General features: G+C 41.6%; 1 protein-coding gene across 1 annotated transcript in view; it reads left to right on the forward strand.

Annotated features, from left to right (window-relative positions):
• Positions 1-19,709, forward strand: part of LOC6047964 (clathrin heavy chain) — a 28,404-nt gene extending 8,695 nt beyond the window's left edge. Inside the window, 10 exon segments of the mRNA XM_038265268.1 lie at positions 6,205-6,412; positions 6,479-6,733; positions 6,817-7,674; positions 7,677-10,862; positions 10,921-11,087; positions 11,159-11,245; positions 11,310-11,535; positions 11,654-11,678; positions 18,969-19,010; positions 19,045-19,709. Coding sequence (XP_038121196.1) covers positions 6,205-6,412; positions 6,479-6,733; positions 6,817-7,674; positions 7,677-10,862; positions 10,921-11,087; positions 11,159-11,245; positions 11,310-11,535; positions 11,654-11,664 — 4,998 coding nt within the window. The 3' untranslated portion in view covers positions 11,665-11,678; positions 18,969-19,010; positions 19,045-19,709.
• The last annotated feature ends 712 nt before the right edge of the window (positions 19,710-20,421 follow it).

A 20,421-nucleotide genomic window follows, 5' to 3' on the forward strand; every position in this document is an offset into this window, starting at 1 on the left:
TCTGTTAATCGGTTGTCGAAATCGGTTACAAAAACAACCGATCTTTAACCGATTTAGTCTGTAAATAAAATAAAATCTGAGTCAACCCAATTTAATCGGTCTAATCGGTCTAATGTATGCCGGGAACCGTGGTGTAGGGGTAAGCGTGATTGCCTCTCACCCAGTCGGCCTGGATTCGATCCCAGACGGTCCCGGTGGCATTTTTCGAGACGAGATAGGTGCGGAGGAGGTGCAAGAGTACAGAAGGATTGACTGTACAATCTACCAGAGCCGCGACGAGAAAAAGAGGCTGGGGACAGCCTTTATAGTGCTGGGTGAAATGCATGATCGCTTGATTGGGTGGACCCCGCTCACCGACCGAATGTGCGTGTTGAGGGTTAAGGGCCGTTTCTTCAACATCAGCATCATAAACGTGCATAGCCCGCACTCAGGAAGCGAAGATGACGACAAGGACGCTTTTTACGAGCAGCTGAACTGGACGTACAATAGCTGCCCAAAACATGACGTCAAAATCGTTATTGGAGATTTTAACGCTCAGGTTGGCCAGGAGGAGGAATTCAGACCGGTGATAGGAAAGTTCAGCGCCCACGTACGCACGAACGAAAACGGCCTGCGACTGATCGACTTCGCCACCTCCAAAAACATGGCCGTACGAAGCACCTGCTTCCAACATAACCTCCGAGACAAGTACACCTGGAGATCACCGCATTGAACGGAATCACAAATCGACCACGTTGTAATCGACGGTAGACACTTTTCCGGCATCATCGACGTCAGGACCTATCGCGGCGCCAACGTCTCTCGGACCACTATCTGGTGATGGTGAAAATGTGCCAACGACTTTCCCTGGCGAAAAGCGTTCGGTACCACCGCCCTCCGCGGTTGGATCTGGAGCGGCTTAAGTTACCGGAAGTCGCATTCCGGTACGCGCATTCGCTGGAGGCTGCGTTGCCAGGGGAGGGTGAGCTGTTGGAAGCTCCCCTCGAGGACTGCTGGAGGAGCGTCAAGGCAGCCATCACCAACGCAGCGGAGCACCATCGAATTTGTGGAACGAGAACGACGGAACGATTGGTTCGACGAGGAGTGTCGAGCGATTTTGGAGGAGAAGAATGCAGCACGGAGGGCAATGCTGCAGTACAATCTCCGTGATTACGAGGAGGCGTATGGACAGAAGGCAGCACCACCAGCTCTTCCGGGCAAAAGTGCGCCACCAGGAAGAGTTGGAGTTTGAGGACATGGAGCAGCTGCATCGCTCGAACGAAACGCGCAAGTTCTACAAGAAGCTCAACGGATCCCGCAACGGCTTCACGCCGCGAGTCGAAATGTGCCGGGATAAAAATGGAGCTATCTTGACGAACGAGCGTGAGGTGATCGACAGGTGGAAGCAGCACTTCGATGAACACCTGAACGGCGCAGAAGCAGAGGCAGGTGCTCAAGGCGGCAGGAGAGAGGACTTCATTGGTGCAGCGGGAGAAGGAAATGAGCCAGTTCTCACGATGAGGGAAGTTAAGGATGCCATCAAGAAACTGAAGAACAACAAAGCAGCGGGTAAGGATGGTCTCGGTGCTGAACTCATCAAGATGGGTCCGGAGAAACTGGCGTCCTATTTGCACCGGCTGATAGTCAGGATCTGGGAGTCAGAACAGCTACCGGAGGAGTGGAAAGTGGGAGTAACATGCCCGATCTACAAAAAGGGGGACAAGTTAGATTGTGAGAACTACCGTGCCATCACAATCCTCAACGCGGCCTACAAAGTGTTCTCCCAGATCCTCTTCAGCCGCCTATCGCCAATAGCGGAAGGTTTTGTTGGAAGTTATCAAGCCGGATTCGTCATGGGGAGATCAACAACCGACCAAATCTTTACTGTGCGACAAATCCTCCAAAAGTGTCGCGAGTACCAAGTTCCCACGCACCACCTATTCATCGACTTCAAAGCCGCGTACGACTCAGTCGATCGCGAAGAGCTATGGAAAATTATGGACGAGAACGGCTTTCCCGGGAAGGTGATCAGACTGATCAAGATGACGATGGATGGGGCTCGGTGCTATGTGAAGATATCGGGTGCGGAATCGGACTCGTTTCCTTCACTCGGGGGGCTTCGGCAAGGCGATGGGATTTCTTGCCTCTGTTTCAATGTAGTACTGGAAGGTGTTATAAGACGAGCGGGCTTCAATATGCGGGGCACGATCTTCAGCAAGTCCAACCAATTCATCTGCTTCGCTGACGACATGGACATTGTTGGCAGAACGTTCAAGGCGGGTGCGGATGCGTACACCGGCTTGAAGCGGGAAGCAGAGAAGGTTGGGCTAAGGGTGAATGTGGCGAAGACAAAGTACCTGCTGGCAGGAGGATCCGAGTCCCTTAGGGCTCGCATTGGACCAAGCGTTACAATCGACGGGGACGAATTCGAGGTGGAAGAGGAGTTTGTGTACCTCGGATCGTTGGCGACGTCGGACAACAGCTACAGCACGGAAATTCGGAGACGCATCATCGCTGGAAGTCGTGCTTATTTCGGTCTCCGCAAGAGCCTAAGGTCTCGGAAATTCTCCCTACATACGAAGTGTTCCATCTACAAGTCGCTTATAAGACCGGTCGTCCTCTACGGGCACGAGACGTGGACAATGCTCGAAGAGGACATACGAGCGCTAAGCGTCTTCGAACGTCGAGTGCTAAGGACCATCGCGGCGTATATGAGAACGACGGATGGCGGCGGAGAATGAACCACGAACTTGCACAACTCTACAACGAACCAAGCATCCGGAAGGTCGCGAAGGCTGGACGGTTGCAGTGGGCCGAGCAATTGAGCCAACGGAACCAGAAGATCAATCCTGCGAAGTTGGTGTTTGTGTCGGAACCGGTTGGAACAAGACGTAGGGGGTGTAACGTGCGAGGTGGGTGGACCAAGTGAAGAGCGATCTAGAAAGTGTGGGTGCACCGCGAAATTGGAGACATGCAGCCATGGACCGAGCTTGTTGGCGGAGAATCGTGCAGCAGGCCAAGCTAATGGTGTAGCGCCAATAAAAGTAAAGTAAAGTAAGTACCGTAAAACGGGGTGACTTTGATAGGTGTGCGATTTTTCCGCAAAATGAAGAGTACAATTAAAATACGAACGGAATTGTTTAGAATCATACTGACCGCGTTAGAGAAGTGTTTAAAGTACCTCAAGAAGAAGTTTTCATAAAATTTTGAGAAGTTTGAATAGTTAGTTAACTATAATTTAATAAATGTTGATGAAAGTCATTATTTTAAACTTCTGAAAGTGTCATGATTTCCTCAATGAACATGATTTCGAATCGGAAAACGGAATGCATTTTCGGATTCTTTGGACAATTTCCCATTAGGAGAATGTTAAATAAGTTTGTAAATAATAAATAATGTGTGTTTTTGAAACAAAATTTGAAAAAAAAAATCAAATTTATAGGCAATTTCAGTTGAACTAATTTTATTTAAAATGTGAAAACCGTGCATTGAATTCAGTATAAAGTGCAATATAAATCGATAATTTTATAAACAAAACTAGTTTTAACAAGTTTCAGGTAAAATTCCGACTTTTTAACAATTTTACCTAAAATTTATATGTATTTTGTTAAAAGCATTTAAACTTAGTTAACTAAATATAAACATTGTTTTTTTTTCTAAAAACTTTATCAACTACTTTAGTGATGATATATTTAACGTACCAATAAAATTTGAACATCTTAAATATGATTTTAACAAGAAAAACTATGGCTATCAATGTCACCCCGGAATTTAAAATAAGAATTTTTAACGTAACTTTTTTTCTAAACACAATTGAAAAAACTTTTTTTTCCAAAATAGTGCATGGACTTTGTGTGGCCTACCCCAGTACATGTTTAAAAAATAACAATCTTGAGAATAACCTTACCTGATGGAAAACATTTCAAAATCAAATTGAAATCCTATCAAAGTCACCCCGGTTTACGGTAAGTAATTTGTCTGATCACGCCTTCCGTCGGAGGGGAAGTAAATGTTGGCCCGGACTAACCTAAAAAGGGTTAGGTCGTTAGCTCAGTCCAGGTGTAGGAGTCGTCTCCCTGGGTCCTGTCTCGGTGTAGTCGCTGGTAGGCAGTTGGACTAACAATCCAAAGGTAATCAGTTCGAATCCCGGGGTGGATGGAAGCTAAGGTGTAAAAAGAGGTTTGCAATTGCCTCAACAATCAAGCCTTCGGACACCTAGTTTCGAGTAGGAATCTCGCAATCGAGAACGCCAAGGCAATGCTGTAGAGCGAATAATTTGATTTTTTTTTCTTAGGACGACTAAAAATCTTACTCCTGACGAATCCCGACTAAATCGGCTAACTGGTTGATTGTTTTTGATTACCCGATTTCGAAGGGTGTTTCGTTAGGTCCAGAACTGCATTTTTTTATTTTGACGTAATATAAGTATTTATATGCTAAATAGGTATATATCAAATCAAACCTGCTATTTTAGTTGAAAATTATAATAAACATGCCAGGACCGCAGCGCAGCGGACGGCAAACGAAAACGACAACGACGACAAAAGTCCAACCCAGTCAAATCAATCCGAATTCTGAAACTGAATCTAATTAAAGTCGTATACAAATTCCGTTTTAGAATTCGGATTGAATTCGGATATAATAAGGCTTATTTAATTTTTTGAAAAATAATCCTGTAGCTGCTAATATTGATTCTTTTCATTAAAATAAACCATAAATGCCGCCAACAACAATATATGTTTAGCATCAGGTCTCAGGCAAAGCTTCCCAGCAGGTGTCTTTTTCAAATCCTCTGAAATGTCTTCCACAAATTCTTATTTGGCCAATGAACTTACAGATCATCATAATGTTAATTTAAATCTACAATTTGAGGCGGTTGAGCTCAACCATGTTGTTGGGAAACCTTAAGAGCGAGTCCACGAACAGGGCATAGCCCATTGTTAGGGACGTTGTGGGGCTTTACAAAAAAGCATGTTTTTGAGTCAAACAAACCAACTTCTATGGTACCCCGTGGTTTGAATGTGTTGGTAAATTTTCGACAAGAAAGCCAAAACAGCTGTTTTTAGACATAAAAGTTCAAATTTAGAAACTAATTTTGTTGTTTTGTGTCTATTTCTACTGAAACAAATTTAAAAATATTCAAATATTGTGCAAAAACATTGCTAAAATCACTTCTCAATTCACCCCATGTGTCTCGATTTGCCCCGGATAATGGTACACATTTAATTTCATTTTAACTAACGAAACAAAAATAAAGAAAAAAAATATTTTCGTCCTTTTGATTTTGCGCCCTTTTTGTCATGTTACTCCCCATAATTTTGACACTAGATATCAAAACTTTGGTACTTTTTAGGCTTCAGTGACATTGTATGCAGATGACAGCCGAAGCATCCCCGTGCGTAGAATAGAGTCAAATTATCTGGGGGCCATCCACAAACCACGTGGACACTCTAGGGGGTATGGCGATTGTCCACGCTCCATACAAAAAGTTTTTTTGTATGGACAATTGTCCACGAGGGGGGGGGGGGGGGGTTGAGATTTCTATAAAAGTGTCAACGTGGTTTATGGATGGTCCCCTGTCAAGCTTCTGTGATGTTTGTCATGCCAGCTGCAAAACGATCGAGAAATTAAAAGTGCAACATGGAGTTAAACTTTCTGTCAAGCTGCTGTGAAGTTTACCATGACAGCTGCGAAAGTTTCACTCCATGTTACCGGCTCACATCTCTCTTTTTAATTTCTGGATTATTTCACTTTATCGGCTCACATCTCTCTTTTTGATTTCCCGATACGTATGACGTCAGTTCACTAAATTTATCCACGTGGCGTGGACACATTCAATCCTATCGAGAAATTGAAAAGAGAGATGTGAGCCGGTAACATGGAGTGAATCTTTCCCAGCTGTTATGGAATACTTCACAGAAGCTTGACAGAACATTTGACTCCATGTTGCACTTTTAATTTCTCGATTATCCAATATCGAGAAATTAAAAGTGCAACATGGAGTTAAACTTTTTGTCAAGATGCTGTGAAGTTTTCCATGACAGCTACGAAAGTTTCACTCCATGTTACCGGCTCACATCTCTCTTTTTAATTTCTCGATAAGTATAATATGTGGTAAAACATAAAATTCAAAATGAAAAAGGGCATTTTAGAAGAATTTGTATTTTCTCAAATACCACGTATCACAAATTTTTATTTAACTTATTTTAATTATTTTGTAAACAGCTCACCAACATAAATATCAACCCGAGCTCGATCTCCTTCACGAACTTGACGATGGAATCGGACAAGTTTATCTGCGTTCGTGAAAGGGTCGGAGAGACGGCTCAGGTTGTCATCATCGACATGAACGATGCACAAAACCCGATACGACGTCCGATTAGTGCCGATTCTGCCATCATGAATCCGGCCAGCAAGGTGATCGCCTTGAAAGGTAGGCAAAACATTGACCCGGTGGTGGTGTTGCGATCATCCGTTTTAAAATTTCTGTGAATTTCAGCTCAAAAAACTCTCCAAATCTTCAACATTGAGATGAAGTCCAAGATGAAGGCCCACGCGATGACGGAGGAAGTCGTATTCTGGAAATGGATTACGCTGAACACGTTGTCTTTGGTGACGGAAACTTCGGTGTATCACTGGTCTATGGAAGGAGACTCGACTCCGGTCAAAATGTTCGACCGTCATTCGTCACTGAACGGGTGCCAGATAATCAACTATAGAACCGATCCCAAGCAGGCTTGGCTTCTTTTAGTTGGTAAGCAGAAAAACAAAATGCAATTATGTACAAACATATCCAGGGTAATTTACAAACGATTTGTTATCTCTCTCTCTTCATAGGAATTTCTGCGCAACAGAACCGTGTAATTGGGGCAATGCAGCTGTACTCGGTCGAGCGTAAGGTCTCACAGGCTATTGAGGGCCATGCCGCTTCATTTGCAACTTTCAAGATGGAGGAGAACAAGGAAACTTCGACACTGTTTTGCTTTGCTGTGCGCTCGGCGACAACTGCAAAACTGCACATCATCGAGGTTGGCGCTCCCCCAACTGGCAATACGGCTTTTACCAAGAAAGCGGTGGACGTGTTTTTCCCACCGGAAGCGGGAAGTGATTTTCCGGTCGCTATGCAGGTGTCCCCAAAGTACGACGTGATTTATCTCATCACCAAGTACGGATACATCCACATGTACGATATCGAGACGGCTACTTGCATCTACATGAACCGTATTTCGGCGGACACGATTTTCGTGACGGCGCCGCATGAATCGAGCGGTGGCATTATTGGGGTCAATCGCAAGGGTCAGGTTCTGTCGGTGACGGTCGACGAAGAGCAGATCATTCCCTACATTAACAGCGTGCTGCAGAATCCAGATTTAGCGCTGCGTATGGCCGTTCGTAACAACTTGTCTGGAGCTGAAGATTTGTTTGTCCGCAAGTTCAATCACATGTTCCAGAACGGTCAGTATGCTGAAGCAGCCAAGGTCGCTGCAATCGCTCCGAAAGGAATTTTGCGTACACCACAGACGATTCAAAAGTTTCAGCAGGTTCCAGCACAGCCGGGAACCAACTCGCCGCCGCTGTTGCAATATTTCGGAATTTTGCTCGACCAGGGTAAACTGAACAAGTACGAGTCGTTGGAGCTCTGCCGTCCTGTTCTTGCTCAGGGTCGTAAGCAACTTTGCGAGAAATGGCTGAAGGAGGAAAACTAGAGTGCAGTGAGGAGCTCGGTGATTTGGTCAAGCCGTCCGATCCAACAATGGCACTTTCGATTTATTTGCGCTCCAACGTTCCAAACAAAGTGATCCAATGCTTTGCTGAAACTGGCCAATTCCAGAAGATTGTCCTTTACGCCAAGAAGGTCAACTACAACCCGGACTACATTTTTTTGCTGCGTTCTGTCATGCGGACTAACCCGGAACAAGGTGCCGGATTCGCGAGCATGTTGGTTGCCGACGAGGAGCCTTTGGCGGACATCAACCAAATCGTTGACATTTTCATGGAGCAAAACATGGTCCAACAGTGTACCGCGTTCCTTCTGGATGCCCTTAAGAACAATCGACCGAGCGAAGGATCGCTGCAAACTCGTCTCTTAGAGATGAACCTGATGTCTGCCCCGCAGGTCGCCGATGCTATCCTTGGGAATGCTATGTTTACCCATTACGACCGCGCTCACATCGCCCAGCTGTGCGAGAAGGCAGGACTGCTCCAGCGTGCTCTGGAACATTACACCGATCTGTACGACATCAAGCGGGCAGTTGTCCACACTCATTTGCTGAACGGAGACTGGTTGGTTGGATTTTTCGGCACTCTTTCCGTTGAGGATTCTCTGGAATGTCTGAAGGCAATGTTGACTGCCAACATTCGTCAAAATTTACAAATTTGCGTTCAAATCGCTACAAAGTATCACGAACAGTTAACCACGAAGGCATTGATTGATCTGTTTGAAAGCTTCAAGAGCTACGAAGGATTATTTTATTTCCTCGGCTCGATTGTCAACTTTAGCCAGGATCCGGAAGTTCACTTCAAGTACATTCAGGCGGCTTGCAAGACGAACCAAATCAAGGAAGTTGAGCGTATCTGCCGTGAGTCAAGCTGCTACAACGCCGAACGGGTTAAGAATTTCCTGAAAGAGGCCAAACTTACCGATCAGTTGCCGCTCATTATCGTTTGTGACCGTTTCGATTTCGTCCATGACCTTGTCCTGTATCTGTACCGTAACAGTCTCCAAAAGTACATTGAAATTTACGTTCAAAAGGTGAACCCATCTCGTTTGCCCGTCGTCGTCGGTGGTCTCCTGGATGTGGATTGTTCCGAGGATATCATCAAGAACTTGATTCTGGTCGTGAAAGGACAATTTTCGACTGATGAACTGGTTGAGGAGGTTGAAAAGCGCAACCGTCTGAAGCTGCTACTGCCGTGGCTCGAATCTCGCGTTCACGAAGGTTGCATTGAACCGGCCACCCATAATGCGTTGGCGAAGATCTATATCGATTCGAACAACAATCCCGAACGTTTCTTGAAGGAAAATCAATTTTACGATAGCCGCGTCGTTGGAAGATACTGCGAGAAACGTGATCCACACCTGGCCTGTGTTGCGTACGAACGTGGTCATTGCGACCGTGAGTTGATTGCTGTTTGCAACGAAAACTCGTTGTTCAAATCGGAAGCTAGATATCTGGTTCGTCGCCGCGATCCGGAACTGTGGGCTGACGTGTTGTCCGAGGCCAATCCCTACAAACGTCAGCTGATTGATCAGGTCGTCCAAACGGCTCTCTCGGAAACTCAAGACCCGGACGATATCTCAGTAACGGTGAAGGCATTCATGACTGCAGATTTACCGAACGAGTTGATTGAACTGCTCGAGAAGATTGTACTGGATTCATCCGTGTTTTCTGATCACCGCAATCTGCAGAATTTGCTTATCCTGACTGCAATCAAGGCTGACCGGAGCCGTGTCATGGATTACATCAACCGACTTGACAACTATGATGCACCTGATATTGCAAACATCGCCATCAACAACGAGCTGTATGAGGAGGCGTTCGCAATCTTCAAGAAGTTTGATGTCAACACTTCAGCTATTCAGGTTTTGATTGAACAGGTTCATAACCTTGAGCGAGCCAACGAGTTTGCGGAACGTTGTAACGAACCGGCGGTGTGGTCTCAGCTGGCCCGCGCTCAGCTGCAGCAAGGATTGGTAAAGGAAGCCATCGACAGCTACATCAAGGCGGATGATCCTAGTGCTTACATTGATGTGGTTGAAACCGCCAGCAAAAATGAATCGTGGGAGGATTTGGTCCGCTATTTGCAAATGGCCCGCAAGAAGGCTCGCGAAAGTTACATTGAGAGCGAGCTGATATATGCTTACGCTCGCACTGGCAGGTTGGCCGATCTGGAAGAGTTTGTTTCGGGACCGAACCACGCGGACATCCAGAAGATCGGTGATCGCTGCTTCAACGATAAAATGTACGAAGCTGCCAAGCTGCTGTACAACAACGTGAGCAACTTTGCAAGGTTGGCCATCACTTTGGTGCACCTGAAGGAATTCCAGGGAGCAGTGGACGGGGCCAGAAAGGCCAACTCGACGCGCACCTGGAAGGAAGTTTGCTTCGCTTGCGTCGATGCCGAAGAGTTCCGTTTGGCACAAATGTGTGGTCTGCATATCGTTGTTCACGCTGACGAGCTGGAGGATTTGATTACCTACTACCAGGACCGCGGACACTTTGAGGAGCTGATTGGGCTGCTAGAAGCTGCGCTGGGACTAGAACGTGCCCACATGGGAATGTTCACTGAGTTGGCTATTCTGTACTCCAAGTACAAGCCAGCCAAAATGCGGGAACATTTGGAGCTGTTTTGGTCACGCGTCAACATACCAAAGGTCCTGCGAGCGGCCGAACAGGCCCACCTCTGGTCCGAGTTGGTGTTCCTCTATGACAAGTACGAAGAATACGATAACGCTGTTCTAGCAATGATGGCCCATCCTACGGAAGCTTGGCGTGAAGGTCACTTCAAGGACATCATCACTAAAGTGGCCAACATTGAGCTGTACTACAGGGCGATCCAGTTCTATCTGGACTACAAGCCGCTTCTGCTGAACGATATACTCCTAGTGCTGGCACCCCGGATGGACCACACGCGTGCCGTCAACTTCTTTACCAAGCAGGGACACTTGCAGTTGGTCAAAACATACCTTCGTTCTGTGCAAAGTCTGAATAACAAGGCTATTAACGAAGCCCTCAACGGGCTGCTCATTGACGAAGAGGACTACCAGGGACTCCGAACTTCGATCGACGCATTCGACAATTTTGACAACATCGCCCTTGCTCAGAAATTAGAGAAACACGAGCTAACCGAATTCAGAAGAATCGCCGCTTATCTGTACAAAGGTAAGAGAGAATATTTTTTTTTTTAAATAATTAAATTTGCTGACAACAATCTTTAAAGGTAACAACCGCTGGAAGCAGAGCGTGGAACTGTGCAAAAAGGATCGCCTGTTCAAGGACGCGATGGAGTATGCGGCCGAGTCGCACCAGGGCGAGCTGGCCGAAGAACTGCTCGGATGGTTCCTGGAACGAGGCGCCTTCGATTGCTTCGCAGCATGCCTATTCCAGGTGAATATCTCTTTTTATCTTTATGCTGTCTGTCATTTTTTTGTGACATGGGTTGTCGTTTTTGCTTACAGTGCTACGATCTGCTACGTCCTGACATTATTCTGGAACTGGCCTGGCGCCACAACATCATGGACTTTGCCATGCCCTACTTGATACAGGTAATTCGCGTAACACATGAAGTTCTTCAGTAACAAAATACTAAATCTAAATCTCGATTTTCAGGTGACGAGAGAATACACTTCCAAGGTCGACAAACTGGAGGCTGCCGACGCGGAACGGCAGAAAGAGGGTGAAAATTCCGAACATAAATCGATCATCCTGCCCGAACCCCAACTCATGCTGACAGCCGGACCGGGCATGGGAATGCCACAGTACGCGCCTCAATATGCCGGAGCGTACGTGGCGGCGACGCAACCGAATAATATGTCACCATATCCTGGATATGGTGGTATGTAAATCTAATACGACCATCGTAGCTCTGTATTGATTCATTGACTGTGCTAATGATATACACTTAAATGATTTATTTCTGTTTTCTTAAACACGACTCGCGTGCACCTATGCAGCGTTCAGTTAAAGTGAAAATTACTGGTGAGTATTGAATTATAAATTACAGGTACAAATATATTATTCATATTGCTAAATTAAAAATGAAAAATGTATTTTTGTTTTAAGCCATGTGGAAAACGCATAACATCTAGTACCCAGTACTTGTTCGGTAACTAGCCTTAGGATGTTGCACTAGGGTGTAATATGGTTGTATGAAAAAAATAAAAAATAAAGTTGTTCTAATTTAGTGAGCACCAACTTTTAGTTCCTTTTAGGTCTTTTTTCATAATCCTTTTGGGGTCCTGAGCAACTCCCCAAAGTTTGAAAACGATTGGTTAAGTCCTCACATTGCGCAAAGAGGTACAATTTTCTATATAAACAAGCTCTTCCCGGCAAACTTCGTTCTGCCTTTTTTTCGTTTGTTGACGTTTGTTGCTTTTTGCTTATTCAGCCTCCTGTGATCAAAATTTGATTTTACGTAACTTTCTCCATACAATTTGCCGATGCTCCGGAATCGGTTCCAGAGTGGCCAAAGTGTCAATTAGTTAGCGTATAAACCTTTCTTGGGCTTATACGAACTCAACGCAATAAATAGCACCTCGATTCGACTGATTCGCGAACTGAACTGATGAACTGATTCGCGTTCGAACAAAACCGTCGAAATTTTTTGTATACAGAAGTTCCATATGAAAGTTAAAAAAAATAAAAGTGCTTCGATTTGGCTCGAAATTTTTCTGGGGGTTCCTTGGCCAAAATAATTAGACCCGTATTTTTTTGTTTGGCCATTAGGGTGGCCTACGCCGTGTTAGGGTGGTCCGAAAAATGGCCATTTTCGTCGATTTTCACAAAAACCACTTTTTTAAAAAAAATTATAACTTCGCTCCATTTCAACCGATTTTAGCTGTCTAGGGCGCAAATGAAAGATGATAAGTTGGACTTCCAAGAAAAAATAATGTGGAGTTTCAAAAATCTAGCCTAACATTTGAAAAAGTCTAATGAAAACATAAAATGCCGTTTTGACGGTGTCTGGATCAAAGAGCCTATATCTGAAAATATTTTTAGCGGATTCCTCGGACAATTTTACATAACATATCAAAAATTGGGCGAGGTTCATTAACAGGATTCAGAGATATGATTTTTTGAAAATAAAATCCGGGTTTTTCGACGCGCCGCGCGCGAAAACGGGAGATTGACGAAATCGGCAAAAAATCAACTTTTTAACTAAAACTGCGATAACTCGAAAATTTCAGCGATGACCTATAGATTTTAGGGTACCAAAAGTTGCGTATTTCAATTACGAAAATTTTGGTACCCTAACATCTATATGTCATCGCTGAAATTTTCTAGTTATCGCAGTTTTAGTGAAAAAAGTTGATTTTTTGCCGATTTCGTCAATTTCTCGTTGTCACGCGCGGCGCGTCGAAAAACCCCAATTTTTGATATGTTATGTAAAATTGTCCGAGGAATCCTTTAAAAACATTTTCAGATATAGGCTCTTTGGTCCAGACACCGTCAAAACGGCATTTGATGTTTTCATAAGACTTTTCAAATGTTAGGCTAGATTTTGAAACTCCACATTATTTTTCTTGAAAGTCCAACTTATCATCTTTCATTTGCGCCCTAGACAGCTAAAATCGGTTGAAATGGAGCGAAGTTATGATTTTTGAAAAAGTGGTTTTTGTGAAAATCGACGAAAATGGCCATTTTTCGACCACCCTAACACGGCGTAGGCCACCCTAATGGCCAAACAAAAAAATACGGGTCTAATTATTTTGGCCAAGGAACCCCCAGAAAAATTTTGAGCCAAATCGAAGCACTTTTATTTTTTTTCTTTAGCTTTCATATGGAACTGCTGTATATATAGAAGATTTGCATGGGAAAAACCATTTTTTTGGATTTTGATATTTCAAAAATCCACGTTTCACGCTATATTAAAACCAGATTCATGTTCCGTTGCTCTGGAATGTGCTCCACAACTTTCCCGAAGTGAGTATGGTGCTAACTTGCTACTCGTCTAAAATATGTATTTTGCTCGAGAATCACGTTTTAGATGAATTTTGAGGATGCTGTATCTTCTTTCAGGAGCAAGTTAGTACCATACTCTCTTCGGGAAAGTTGTAGAGCACCTTCCAGAGCATCCGAATTTGATTCCGGTTTTGATATCGCGTAAAACGTGGATTTTTTAAATATAAAAAAAAGGTTTTTCCCATACAAATTTATATGGAAAATTAAATCGTTTTGCGTAATGTGAGGACTGAACCAATCATTCTCAAACTTTGGGGAGTTGTTTAGGACCCCAAAGGAAACTGAAAAATTGCTGTTCTGGAAAATCGATTTTGTTATTCCACTTTAATGTTGCACAGTTATCGAATGCTACACGACAACTGAGCTGAATGAAAAATCGATGTACAACATTTTATTAGTTAAATATTTTTAAAAAGTTATTAAAATTTGTTTCTAAAGCATAGCATTCAAGTTTTTTAAATTGTAACTTAATAACATGAAAAGTTTTAAATATGTTCAACTTGATTTTTGAATTCACTGGCCCCTCATTTTCGTTTGTTATTGTTTTTTTTTTTACGTTTGTCTGTTTTTCAAGTGGGCTACAGCTCAGTTACCGAACAGGAACTGTGCCTATAAAATGTGAAACCCAACGTCTTCCCTGTTCTGACCTTTGAGTCATTCCTTCTATTTGGCGTAGTGCTCTGCTTACTATGCTCACTATGCTCTCCTGAAAATTTCAGCCAATTTGGTTGAGAATTCGAGGTGTCCATTCGATTTCAAATTTGTATTGGATTTTGGACCCGTTAGTATGGGAAACTTTTTACATTTATTCCCCCAAAAATCCAAATTTGAACCAAATAAAATTCTGAGCGAGGTATTTATAGATTTTTATATGGGGAACAACTTTGTAGAACATCGCTAAACGATCTGAGCAGATCTGGCTTAGTTATAAGTGGTTTAAGCTGAGTTGTTTTTCCAGGGTCAAATCTAGGACTAAAGTATAGTCTTTTTATCTAAACGGTCACTATGATCAGACAAAATAAACTGCCTGACAGATGACGAACTTGTTTTTATTTGTTGGCAATTTTTGTGAATTCGGGTTGAAGTCGAGGTGAGTGTTGAAGCTTTTTCGAAGTAGTTCTGGACATTTTAACAACCAGTTCCTTCCTTCCTAGCCAATGTTGCCACCATCGAGAAATTAAAAGTGAGAGTGTGTGCGTGCAACATGGAGTTAAACTTTTCAAAGTGCCATGGTAATCTTCACAGCAACTTCACAGAAAGTTTAACTCCATGTTGCACACACTCTCACTTTTAATTTCTCGATAGAAGATCGTAGAGGCGTGGAAGTGAATCTAACCTGGGCGAAGGTTAGCCAGGACGGACGGTTCCCGAATACCGGTGGAGGCAAGCACAACAAGCCATCACCACAGGATGTGATGCCAAAACACCTTATTTTTCTGCGTGATGTTATTGTTAGAAAAATCTCTGTTTATGCGAGGGCGTAACGCTTTGCATTTTGCGAATTTCTCTTGAACACATACACATACTTTTAGAAAATTTTAGCAACTTAGGCCACAAAATGCGACATAATACAATTCGTAACGCCTCCGTACAGAAAAAAGGCTACAGTAACTGTTTAAAGTACTTTAAACTGCTTCCCACAATGTTGTCTACCAAGTTCATAATGTAGTCAAAGTCTGGACTTGATGGTGCAGTGAGAATTTGGTGTGTGATTCTGACGAATAATGTCTTTTGTGCTTTAGTTATTCTGCAGGTTTCACTGCATCCGGTATTCGGAAACCGTCCGTCCTGGCTAACCTTCGCCCAGGTTAGATTCACCTCCACGCTGGTTTTCGGTATAACTTCGGTGTGTGTGTGTGTGTGAGTGAGTGAGTTTGTGTGTGTGTGTGTGTGTGTGTGTGTGTGCAACCAGCCAAACGGGACCACGATTCAATTCAATGCTTATCACTACGGAAAACAAATGAAGGGCCTCGTGGCACGGTAGTTAGCGGCTTTGAATGTCGATGTAATATGCTATGGGACGCGGTTCCCGCCTTATCCTCGTGGAGTTTTTGTTCAATGTTTTTCTCGTTTAACATTAGTATTCAGCAATTCCATTAGAAAAGGGCTCAAAAAATTTCTGGGGGTTCCTTGGCCAACATAATTTGACCCGTATTTTTTTGTTTGGCCATAGGGACGTGGCGTTACATAGTGTTGCCATCTGGTTTTTTTAAGTGCAAGAGTGGAAAAGCGCTGAGTCATCGTCTAAAAATAGACGGCATCCTATCTCGTCCAGCAAAATGAAGCAAAATGATACGAGAACTGTCAAACGATTGGTATTTATACCTCAGTTTGACAGTTCTCGTGCTTCGATTGGTATTTTTGGTTTGAGATGGCCGTTCTCTAATAAGCTCCAGACTCTCTAGGCGAGATAGGACGCCGTCTATTTTTAGACAATGACTCAGCACTTTTCCGCTCTTGCACTTCAAAAAAACCAGATGGCAGCACGATGTAACGCCACGTCCCTATTAGGGTGACCTACACCGTGCTATGGTTTTCCCAAAAATGTAATTTTTTGTCAATTTTAGCAAAAACCACTTTTTTTTAAATCAAAGCTCCACGCCAGTTCTGATTGTAGTTATCTTGGACGCAAATGGAAGGTGATAAATTGGTCTTTCTAGGAAAAATTGTCCTTGTATAATTTTACGCAACAAACTCAAAAATGGGAGGTGTTCATTCACAGGATTCCGAGATATGATTTTTTGAAATAAAAACTGGGATTTTCAGCGCGCTGTGCGCAAAATCGAGAAAATGACAAAAACGGGAAAAAACAAGTTTTTTTATTCAAACTTCACTTCAAACATTAAAAATTTCAGCGATGACCTACAGTATGTAAAAAAAGTATTTACACCCCTTGGGCACTATGCACATTTTGTGATGAAACATGTAACAATTTAAAGTTTGACAGAAACCTAGTACTACGTTTTGTTCAGAAAGTCATGCCGAACATTTGGCTACAAAAAGCTCATGAAAAGATGTTTTCTATAAAAAAATTTATAACAAATACTAACTAGGCTAAAACGTTGTTATGGTTTCGTTTGAGCAATCTGCCAAAAATGTATGGACATTCGTAATTTTTGCTCTGGGACCATCCACAAACCATGTGGACACTTTTTTGGAAATCTCACCCCCTCGTGGACAATTGTCCATACAAAAAAACTTTTTTGTATGGAGCGTGGACAATCTCCATACCCCCCCCCCCATAAGTTGTCCACGTGGTATATGGATGGTCCCTCTCGTGGATCAAACTTACTTTTTGCCCAGGTATTTAAAAACGTGGGTTTTATAGAAAACCTAAATGTCTGGGTATCAAAAGATCGGAAATTTGATGCCCTTTCCGATGCCACATAGGTTAACTTGTGAATTGTGGACCGGTTCGGATGCCGGCGGATTTTCCGACGACGTAATTCCGGGTTGATACGAAATTCCAACGAAAAATATATTCTAGCGATACAAAGACCCACAAAACGGTGTTATACCCACTCCAGAATGTTTATTTAGCAATTCTATGGTAATTAATTGACATTTAGTTAAATTGAAAGTTTGCAAAATTAAGTTTAGATAAGTTTTAAATAGAATTTCCAGAGTTATATTAACTTTTATACTAAGTAATTAGTAAACTTTATGTTCAATCCAAATTATTTTTAATCAGTCAAGGATGCCTATTTGGATTTGGGAGACTGGATTTATGGTGATTTGTCAACAAATAACTTTATTTATGTTAATTTTTCGAAAGGTGTAAAAACTTTTTGCACCTTTTTTATTTTGTAATAGTATTTGTTATATAACTTTTTATAGAAAACATCTTTTCATGAGCTTTTTGTAGCAAAATGTTCGGCATGAGTTTCTGAACAAAACGTAGTACTAGGTTTATGACAACATTAAATTGTTTACATGTTTCATCACAAAATGTGCATAGTGCCCAAGGGGTGTAAATACTTTTTTTACATACTGTAAATGTATGGGTATCAAAAGATCGGAAATTTATTCCCCTTTCCGATGCCACATAGGACTAGGACATATGACTTGTGAATTGTGGACCGGTTCGGATGCCGGCGGATTTTCCGACAACGTAATTCCGGGTTGGTACGAAATTCCAACGAAAAATATATTCTAGCGATACAAAGACCCCAAAACGGTGTTATACCCACTCTAGAATGTTTATTTAGCAATTTTATGGTATTATATTGACATTTAGTTAAATTGAAAGTTTGCAAAATTAAGTTTAGATAAGTTTTATATAGAATTTTCAGAGTTATATAAACTATTATACTAAGTAATTAGTAAACTTTATATTCAATCCCAATTATTTTTTTAATCAGTCAAGGATGTCTATTTGGAGTTGGGAGACTGGATTTATGGTGATTTGTCAACAAATAACTTTATTTATGTTAATTTTTCGAAAGGTGTACATACTTTTTTTGCACCTTTTTTGATTTTGGTAATAGTATTTGTTACATAACTTTTTATAGAAAACATCTTTTCATGAGCTTTTTGTAGCAAAATGTTCGGCATGAGTTTCTGAACAAAACGTAGTACCGTCATCTGGGGCGAATTGGGACTACAGTCTGAATAGGGACAGTAGTAGTAAGAGCACTTAAAGGATTTAAATTTGGAAATGGATGTACACATTTTGTTGGTCTGAGTGTGTTCTATCCGAAACCAACCAGAAAAATCAAAATATTGTGCTCTAACATGGTTAAAACTGCTGTCCCAATTCGCCCCATGTGTCCCAATTCACCCCAGTTGACGGTACTAGGTCTCTGTCAAACTTCAAATTGTTACATGTTTCATCACAAAATGTGCATAGTGCCCAAGGGGTGTAAATACTTTTTTTACATACTGTATACTTGATTGGGTACCAAAATTTTCATAATTAGAAGACGCAACTTTTGTTGTTTTGTTAATGTTCTTAAAAATTTAGAATGACGCCTAAAAATCACGTTCAGTGAGAATAGCTCTAATTTACAGAGTTTTGAATTGAATTGAAAAATCTCAAATTTAAACTTTTTGCGTCGCGTTTTGTCGGTTTTGTCACCTTCGTGCATGACATTCGCCCATAGCAGTTCAAGATCGTACGATAGCGACGTTTTGCAAAATAAACGAAGCAGCTAAAAGTAATTACTAACGAGTACAATTATACGTCTGAATAACGCTATCAGTTGCTTGGTTTAGCAAATTTGATATCAGATTTAAGAAAAAAAATATTTCAGAGAAACACGCATTCTTTTTTACCAAACTCTCTCAAACTCATCATTTTCTTTTCAGATAACATCGTTTTCATCTAGTTGAACAAGTTAAGTTATATATATATATATATATATATATATATATATATATATATATATATATAATATCACCGAACATTATTGTGAAATCTAAGATACGACAATTAACACTAACCGAAACTGGATGTCGGATGCTATATTTATTGAGTTGTTAATATATTTTTCATTGAATATAAATTATGTTAGTCGCTTTCATCGAGATCATATATAAAAGGAAACAAAGATAATATCTGTCTATAGGAAAAGATCTTACTCTTCTCGATTACTATGTAGAAACACCGTTGATAAATTAATAATCCATAGACAAGTTTCAAATCTATAAAAAGAAACGAGAATCATGATTGTGATAGGCGCATTAAAACGTATATTCGTAGTAGTTGCAATGTATTCACTGTACATAAAAAAGTAAAAAAAGAGAATTTTTATTGTTTGAACCTTTGTCAGCAACTGTGGACAAAATGTATTGTTTATTTTTATCATCATTCTTATCAACTGTGCAAACCTGCTATTTCGTATTTGGACACAGAAGCCTGAAGGTTTTAAATTTGTCAGCTATACAGCATAAATATGCGGAAAAAATCTAATTCATTCAAGACGCTTTGAAGCAAAATCCTCCACTCACAAACTCAGTTTATGTTTGATTTCTTTTTCAACATGTTTGTAATGGCATTAATGAATTGCAATCAATAATGCGCATTTCCTAAATAATGAAAAAACTCAAAACGAAATTAAAGTGGATGGCTGGAAGCTCCGGGTATGCCTGAGTATTTTTTTATGCTACCGTCAGTGGGGGTGACATTGTGTCAAAGTGATTTTTTACGGATTTTACCATTTTTCAGGTTATTCTCAATGAAACTGGATTCTGTTATAGGGGTTGTGTAGGAGACATCTTAAGATGACTTCGCTGAAAAAATCTCGTTTCTAGAACAAATCCTGTTATTTTGGCAGATGTCTAAAGTTGGGGTACGTTTTTGGCCAAAAATGACCTCTCGAAAAATCATTTTTCTAATATTTTTGTTGGAATTGCTCGAAAACTACCCAAATGTTTGAAAATCTCCACTTCAAACATTGTAGCATGTCAATACGATTCCTTCGAACAAGAAACACCGTTGGACGACTTGTTTTTACCATATCGTTGTATTTGAGCATCATTTTAGTTTCATTTGACCCAATGACACCCCCTCTAAGGGGTGAGATTGGGTCAATTTTCAAACAATTGACATTTAAGGTAGTGTTCATCAAAATCCACCATATTTTGGGAAAATGTTAGTAAACTATCTAAGATCAAATTCTACTTTGAAAGATTTTCGATGTTATTTAAATTGTTTTTGTTATTAAGAAATTTCGAGAGGTGTATCGGTTTTTTGACCCATAGTCACCCCCCACTGACTGTACCTTTCAGTATTGTTCCCACTTCAAAAAAATCATAATTT

The sequence above is a fragment of the Culex quinquefasciatus genome, chromosome 3 (genome assembly GCF_015732765.1).
Source record: "Culex quinquefasciatus strain JHB chromosome 3, VPISU_Cqui_1.0_pri_paternal, whole genome shotgun sequence".
Classification (NCBI taxonomy): Eukaryota; Metazoa; Arthropoda; class Insecta; order Diptera; family Culicidae; genus Culex; species Culex quinquefasciatus.